The 8,974-nt window shown below is 40.2% G+C and overlaps 1 protein-coding gene across 1 annotated transcript in view; it reads right to left on the bottom strand.

The window, feature by feature from the left end:
- Nucleotides 1-1,988: 1,988 nt before the first annotated feature.
- The window catches only part of LOC147010833 (adapter molecule crk-like), a 28,736-nt gene continuing 21,750 nt past the window's right edge, over nt 1,989-8,974 (bottom strand). Inside the window, exon 2 of the mRNA XM_085859970.1 lies at nt 1,989-4,090. Coding sequence (XP_085716096.1) covers nt 3,938-4,090 — 153 coding nt within the window. The 3' untranslated portion in view covers nt 1,989-3,937. The remainder of the gene's footprint in view (nt 4,091-8,974) is intronic.

Below are 8,974 nucleotides of genomic sequence, written 5' to 3'. Positions count from 1 at the left end.
TTATATGTTGTATTTTTGCATGGTCTAATATATGTCATATTTTAAGGTGAAACAAGAAAAAAGGCCAATACTGGGCATGTATATTCAATAAAAATCCTATAGATTCAGTAATATACATCACAGACCCATGAACCTATATATTTTAAGGTCCTATGGAACACTGTCTGTGCAATGAACCAAATTTCATAACCAGTAGTAGTCTTTGTGACTTTCAAAAATGCCACTCAAGTCAGGGTATGCCCTAAAATAGGGGTGGTAACCACTTACATGTGCTTAGCCTGCAGCCAGTAGAAATTCTAATACTGATGACATTCCACAGAAAAGGACAGTTGCAATTAGACATATCCATGAATGTGTTGAAAAGTCTGTAATTGTTGACAAACGTGCAGAACTGTTGACATCCGTTTATCAACGTTATTTGGACTTTTGTTAATCTGCTGACGAGTCCGCTATGCATAAGCAAGGTCTCATGCAAAACCTTAGAAATAAAGTTGGGTCCAAACTCAAGATGCAGAGTCCAGCAGGTAAGAAATTGGGCAGCATTCTGTACAACGCAGAAATCGCTGATGATTCCGTACGAGTGGCTTATGACTACGCAGAGTCAGAGCCACTCGTGCTCCTCCCATGTATCGGTGCCATATCTACACGTCACACTTAATTTTGTTATTGAAATATAAGTAATTGATAGAAAAGTTAAAATTGATAGTTTCTTTGTTCTTTGATTCTATACGTTTTAAATTTTTCATGTCTTAAAAGTATAGATGGTCTTATGATGTTAGCAGAGAACATAAATAGGATTTTAACCATAATTTATCAGAATGTAATGAAAAGCTTTATGTCTGATGGAATTTTACACATCACTGGTTTATTTGTGAATACATGTATCCGATATGATTAACTGACTGATTGATTAGATTGCAACGCCCTAATTAGCAGTATTTCAGCTATATCAGGCAACATATTCAAAATAATCCAGTAATACTGCACAACCATGAAAGCGACAATGTTCTGCTATATTGGAAAACAAATATTCCTCTAGACCAAGTGCTCAGACATGTGGTAACTCGAGCATGCTGCCCCAGAGCCAGAGGGCTCCTCGGTAAGAAATGACCTTTGTTTCACCTGCTTTCTATTGATCTTAATATCACGAAAACAGGTATTTGCATCGGACACCTTCTTAAATGGGTTTTGCACCAAAATGATCACTTAGAAACTAGTGATCCTTTTATTATGAAGGTCAAAAGAATATTTCCACAACGTTTTGTTGATGTAATTGAGATGTTTTAAATGTTCTAAAAATAGTGCTCTCTTTAGGCCATTCTTAAATGGGTTTTGCACCAAAATCCTCACTTAAGAATTACTGATCCTTCATCAGGATGGTCTAAAGATTATTTCTACAAAGTTTCAATAATGTTCTCAAAATGTGATTTAAACGTGACAGTGGCGCCCCCTTTAGGCCGTTCTTAAATGTGTTTTGCACCAAATCCGTCACTTAAGAATTACATATCGGTAATCACAGTGCCAAAATTAAACTCTTGGCACCAGTTTGATTCATGTACTCAAAATGTAATTTAAACGGATTTTGGCGGCTACTTTAAGCAGCGCCCCCTACATATAATGCACCAATTGGAACACTTAAGAATACCCATTCAGAGGTCCCCATCCCACCATCTAATGACTTTAGCTCTCAAACCTTTTGTACTCGAGATGTAGTACAAATCTCTGTTAGCTCCCGGACTAACTCTTCAAGAAAGACACCGTGGATGTGCAGTGCTGGCAGATGAATCCTAAAGTTAACATCCATCCGATGTGTGGCACACAAATTGCTACATCACCCGGCATGGGAAACACGAGGAAGACAGGTGATAGTTGGGTCGGGATTCGTAACCGGGCAGGAAGGCTCAGCTGTGAGGCAAGTGTACGTACCTCGGCTATCCTGCAGCCAGATGAAGAACGGTACGGTAACGTAAAAGAGAACTCAGAAAAAAGACAATTTAACTTTGCTTTATTTCATGATGCAGCATACAAGAAAGATGGACAATTCTTAACACGAGTACCATGATTAGTAAAACTTATGGTATGCGCTCCTATACATTGTGCTACTGCTTTGCTGATAAATATTTAAAAAAAAAATAAATTCACCATGAACTACAAAATAACCCAGCCAATTGTACAGCAATTCAATACAAAACTTTTGGAAAAAGGCTAAAACATTTTGGATAAACTGCAGATTAAAAGGAATGAAAAATAAATCTATTTCAAAATGTACACACAAAGCAGGACAAACGGGCGTCACAAGGAAGTGCAGTACACAATTACTCGCAATATAATCGGATGCAGCTCAACTTCAATTCCACTTCGGAACCTCATAGGATGCGACATGTTCTGCACCGTGCAAGTACTAATTGTATGCCTTCCAAATGCAAATCAGTTTAAGTGGTTAAATGATAAACAATATACCTCCTGAGTACATGAACAATACCCAATCTCTGAGGATTCGCGCATGCTATGCTGAGCATCCGATAAATGTGCATGAGCTTCGTTTGTCGGAATGCATTTTGTTTTTTGTTGTGGTTGCTGGCGGCGGCGATCCCTCACTTGTGGAAACCCGTCGTCGCTCAGTCGGCCAACAGTTTCAGTTTATTCTCAGAGCAAAATCTCAAGCCGGTATCAACTGCTTGCTGGCAGATTACACAATTCGTTTGTACAACAGGAAGGACCGTTTCTGAAAGTCCAAGTAAACTTTAAAGGTAAAAGAGACAGGAAAGAATGTCACGATATCGGGAAGAAGTTATTTAAAAAACACAAAAAATTATTAAAAGGGCGATAAAACGGGATGAACACTGAAATGCAAGCGAGGTGGGTTTTTTATTTTTGAAGGTTCGTTTTAGATGTGTGACAAATCAACACCAAAGCGAAGCAATAAATGGTACGCGGTTAAACGTGGAATGTGCCCGCAAATGGTTTAGCGCGGAGCTGGATAACAAGCTACGAATTTAAGACAAGTATGTCAATCTAAACGTAATAAAATCTAGGAACTTGGATACAGCAAAAAAAAAAAAAAAAAAAAAAAAAATAAAAAAACATAGGACAGATGAATTTTTTAAAATAAAGCGACAATAAGAAGGAAATACCTTGGTGTACACCTGCAAGTAACGTGCAAAGTGACGAGTACAAAGTCAATATTCATTATTAAAGATTGCAAAAGTACAAAAACAGCATTAGAAAAATAACCTCCAAAAATAGGATTGCAAACAGGCACGTGTGAAACATCGTACAACCCAGAACGCTTTTACACTCCAGAATCAAAGCACAAATCTTTGGGCAAAAAAACAGGAAGGGGTTTTCATTTTTAGTGTAAAATAATAATTAAAATTTAAAAAATAAAAAACCCACAAACGTTCATGTTGTAGTGTGCAACAAGGCACACGGTTTAGTTTAGTTTTAAAAGTACACTCAGACTTCGCAAAACAACAAAACAAAACCCGCTCGTTGAGATGGTCTCGGAGGAACTGCGACAGCTGAGGCATCGGAGAAGATGTCGGGGGTTTACTTTTCCTACAGTTAAACCAGACAACTTGCAGCCAGCAAAATACAGGAAATGGTTCTGCAATAATGGTTGTTGCAGGGAGATTATGGAGAAAAACCTGGAGACTGTTTTTATTATTATTGTTGTTCTTTTGTTTTTATTTATTCATTTTTACAGCAATAACAAGTATCTGACTGTGATGAAGAATCAAGATAGGTGCATCCTCCTTTATAAGAGCAACATGGTACTTGGTCAGACAAAGGGCACGGCGAATCAAACTAGGGATCCTATCACTAATAAAGAGCACAATTTATTTGTGAGAAACATTCGAGAGGACACTTGTTCCGTAAGACGTGAAAACTTCCGAACGAACCCACCCGCCCCCGTCGTCTGCCAGCAGATTTCACATCACAGGTTGTCTCTGCCCGAGTTGGCTTCATCGTCCTGCAGGTCTCTTTCGATGCTGACGTGTGTGAAAGGAAAGTGACCATGGCGACCGTTAATTTCACCTTCCCACTGCCCGTTCATGTTCATCTTGGTCACCCTCACACGATCACCGACCTGGAAAAAGAATATCACCACAATGTGAGCTCGAAATCAAAGCCACCTGACAAACGAATCAAAACAAACATTTTCACATTTGCATGCGTCTGAAATGATCGTCAATAGATGGTTTTTCTACGATTTCTAAACTCAAAACAAGCCTCCCCCTTCCCTGGATGGTGACATCAGAGATCTAATTTTTATACACACATACATGCTTGTTCTTCTTCTTCTTCTTCTTTTTCCTTTAAAGGTCAAAATTATTCTGACATTCTCATGGGGTCGGCCAGGGGAAATCTTGGCCCAAGTCTTTCACGAACCAGCTGGCAAAGCCTGAAGTTCAAATTCGGGCAGGAATTTGGTTTGCCAACGATGGTTCACTTACTCTTCGCGAAGGACACAGTGAGATTTTTAACATCCAGCAAGTAATGTCGACAGAAGAAACACCCAGTTTACCGTCCATACAAGAGACGTAACACAAAGACACACACACACACACACACACACACACACACACACACACACACACACACACACACACACACACACACACACACACACACACACACACACACACACACACACACACACACACACACACACACACACACACCCTTGCCTGTGAAACACAGATGATAGGATGACAGTTTATAGGTGAGAGGTGAGTCTGCATACCTCAACGCCACCCTGCCAACCTCTTTCATTTATACACAGTAAAAGCTGGCATAAATATCGTGGGTCACAGGCAACCTCTAATGAACCGATTTAGTTATCACAGGGTTTACTTTTGATCAATCGTGGTTTTTTAGCCGAGTTGTGACGGTTATCTCGCACCATGAGCCTTTTGTTTTTTTCTCATGCACAGTTTATAATGATGCTGAAGGGGCATTCCATGTCAAGTGTACACACCCTCCCGACACTAATACCTCCTTTTCTCCCCATATGTTGGTCATTTATTCACTTGGGTGAAAAAACTCAAAATACCAACTTTTAGACCTGTGGGGCCCATCGAGGCCCATTTTAGGGGCCCTCCCAAATTTGGGTGCCCCCGGCTGCCCCACAATCTTCCAGAGGCCACATCACAGGTTGTAGTGGTCCGATTTGGCTGATCTTGGTATCAAAATGCTCATAAAAGCGTGATCTTTCGAATCGCGTCAAGTAAAATCACTGCGAAACAGTAATTCAAAAATTTATAGTTTTGGGGCGCCCTTTGACCTTGGGCCCCGCTCCCCAGCCAAACCGATGGTCTCGATTTTTTTTTCGTGTGAGAATACCCTTTCATATACTCCAACACCTCAGCATAAATGAAAATGGGATCTCAATGGGTTCAAGTGTGATGATGGTTTTATTGTTCGGGAACTCGGGTGCTGGACACACAATACGCCACAATACATAGCACAATATTTGAACACAAGATTTCCAATACACTATATCAGTATATTGCACATAAATTTTCCATATGCACATGCAGGAACTGGAAGCGATACTAGTATGAGTAAGAGTTTTTCCTAGCATATTATGGTCAAGACTTTTTGCCAACCAATGTTTTATTTGACAGCTGTGTTTCTTTTTTTACTGATTGTGTAGGTTCTACCTGTAGCAGTTTTTGGTTCTACAGAAAGAAGTATATCAGAAATGTCTAAAATGCAGTGATCTTCAATGTCAGGAAAAAAGAAACTATTTGCAGGCCCGTTTGGATGAAGAAAATTCACTTTCACTTCATGAGTGTCCTGAAAGGCTTCCATGATGCAGGCAAGTCACCATTTTCCATCATAGTACACTGGAACATAACCTGAGAGTTTCCCGTTAAAAGTTGTAGATTTTAAAATAGCTGACTTGATACGGTGTTCCTCACTGAGGCTGAATTCGCGTACTTGAAGAGCAGTTTCAGAAATGGGGATGAAAGCATGAAGTTTTTGAGTTCCAGCTATGGTTTTGGCCGTTTTTAACCTTTCTTCCAGATTTCGTTCTTCCTCGTCATATGCCTCTTGGATCCCGTAACCAAACTTCATTTCATTCAAACCATTTTCAGCAAAGGCGAAAATATATTTTGGAGAAATAATTTGACTGTCGTAAAGTCTACGCAGACTCTCACGTGTTGCTTCTCGTTTGACTGTACCTCCCACGCCATCTGAAGGGCCCTTGCCATGACTTGTGGCAAAAAATGCCATTCTGCGTCAATACCATAGTCTGATTTGTGACGACATAGGTTTATGAAGGCTTTGCAATTCTTATATTGGCCAGCGCAACCGTCTGATATATAGTAAAGTTTCTTTACATTTCCAAAGGTAGATTTCAAGTGTTCAATGAGCATTCTTTGGAAGAGGTGGACTGAGACAACGTCGCGAGTATTGCATTCTGAACGAATCGTGGTTTAATTTGCCATCGTCTGATTTGAAATAGTAAATCCAGGGATGAATTGTCGCTTGAGAGCAGTTCCAATGGAATCCTTGGGCCGCATCCTGTACGACAAACGAATAGTTCTCTGAGAAGTCTCCAATAATGACAAATTCTCCTTCACAGATTTCGTCTTTCTTATTTTTCAGAAACTGAGATTGGGCCTTGGCAATGAAGTCGTGTCTCACTAACTTCACCGTGCGTTCACAGAATTGATTAATGAATTCTTCCAAAGGCAGGACCATGGAGCTCAGTTCAGATCTGTCGGTGGATGTCCACCGTTTAAACCGAATTTCATCAATATCCTCGAGTTCATAAGCACTCAGTATCTCGGTTTTGAAGTCTTCAATTGATGGGCAACTTTCACAAGTTCCGAAATAACATGCCGGATGTGCTGGGTTACAAACTGTGTGCGCCATCACATGATGATAGCAAGGAAGTTTGGCTATCTGTGGCATTTTGGAACCAAACATCATGAGTTTCACATTTTTATGTATCGTACATACACATACACTGTGTGTACCGCCTGAACCGGCCAGGACACACTCCGAGGGGCAGAGCATGGCGAACTTCGTGAATCCAACTTTCAAGCCAGGCTTCTTCTCTTTGAATTTCTGAAACAGTTCCTTGAGATTGTTTAGTACGAGGTGCTTTTGAATTTTGTCTTTTCCTCGTTCATTCCTGACCACCACACAGTCCTTTTTTCCCGGCATTATTCGGCTGACTTCATCACTTCGGTAAAATTCTGTTACGGCGGATTTCACTTCGTCGGGCAATATTTTACCCTGTTTGGGATTTGGAGATGATAGCATACCATTTTCTTTCTCTAAATTTTTGGCTTGCACAGCCATTCTTTGGGAGCAACTGAATTAACTCATCATCCCTCTGATGCTCATATTCCTAGCAAATATTGTCAGTATACGTATTTGCTCTGAACGGCTCAAAACAACGTATTTTTCTTTCAGGCTTTTGATCACCTCTGGCATGCAGTTTTCATCACATTTTGACGCTGTATTTTGTGTTTTCTCCGCAGTGCTTGGTCCAGCAACTAGTTCTAATTTCTTTCGCACAGAATCTTCCACTTTACTTCGCTTTTCAGGAACGTACCCTGGGTTCCTTTCCGCCTTTCGTTTGTCGAATGGACTTTCGCCTATCATCGATAACGACTGGTTTAATAGGTCAACTTCTGCTTCTCGCTCAAAAACCTCCTCTTCCTCATCTGTCGAAACAGATTCTGCAATGCCTTCGATAGTACATTCTGATGATAATTTCGAACTGGTCGAAGATGATTCTTCAATACGCTCTGGTGACAACTGAGAAAGTTTTTTTTTCTGCACGAGGTACAAAGTCTGTCATCTTTTTTCACCTTTGAAGAAAATTTCCTCAACATATCATTTGACACATTGCAAAGATCTTTTCGTCGTTTCGTTTTATGGCAGCTGAACGGATCGCAACAGTATTTTCGGAACTCCTTTCGATCTTCAGTCGCCATGCTTACTGCAAAATATCCAAAAACTGAAATTAGCCCATTTATAACATAATTTGATGATGGTTATACAAAAATGTACACTTAAAAATCAATAGACACAATAATTTTTCGCAAATGATGCAATTATATATCTATAATAGTCCAGAGATGATGATTGTCAATTTCAGACATAAAGTCGCCTGCCAACAGGTGACGTCATTGGAACGATGACAGCAAACGTCGCCCAATCTCGAATCAAGAATTAGTGATATGTGGACCCCGAAAAATAAAACCATCATCACACTTGAACCCATTGAGATCCCATTTTAATTTATGCTGAGGTGTTGGAGTATATGAAGGGGTATTCTCACACGAAAAAAATCTGGATCATCGGTTTGGCTGGGGGGGCGGGGGCCCAAAGTCAAAGGGCGCCCCAAACTATAACTTTTTGAATTACTGTTTCGCAGTCATTTTACTTTATGCGATTCGAAAGATCTCGCTTTTACGAGCATTTTGATACCAAGATCATCCAAATCGGACCACTACAACCTGTGATATGGCCACTGGAAGATTGTGGGTCAACCGGGGGTGCCCAAATTTTGGGGGGGGGCTAAAATGGGCCCCCAGGTCTGAAAATTGACACAATGTTTTACCGTGGATACAAACACTTGCACAAAAAAAAAAGTGAAATCTGAGACGGTGTCAAAATTTCACTGAAAAATGTGTACACTTGACATGGAACACCCTAAAGCGTAAAATGATGGAGAAAAGTAATTATTGTTTACAGTTTTGACTTTACATATAGAATTGTAAATCAGTAGCGCTACTGTGGTGAAAGTGGTAACTGAGACACGCAGCACTATGGTAATGAAGTGTACCAATCTCTGTGTCAACACTGCGTTCGATGGAATCATAATCAATTCCTTTGTTTTCGGTTATTATTGCCCTTAGTGATTTTTAATCATCGTTCCCAAGAGGAAAACTTGCGAATGGGGAACCAAGTGCAAAAAAGTCGAGTAAAGTGATGTCTGGCTCAA

The sequence above is a fragment of the Eptatretus burgeri genome, chromosome 16 (genome assembly GCF_056783735.1).
Source record: "Eptatretus burgeri isolate ZD-2024b chromosome 16, Ebu_testis_v1, whole genome shotgun sequence".
NCBI lineage: Eukaryota > Metazoa > Chordata > Myxini > Myxiniformes > Myxinidae > Eptatretus > Eptatretus burgeri.
Note: the sequence above shows the minus strand (reverse complement) of the source record. Positions and strands in the feature narration are given on the sequence as shown.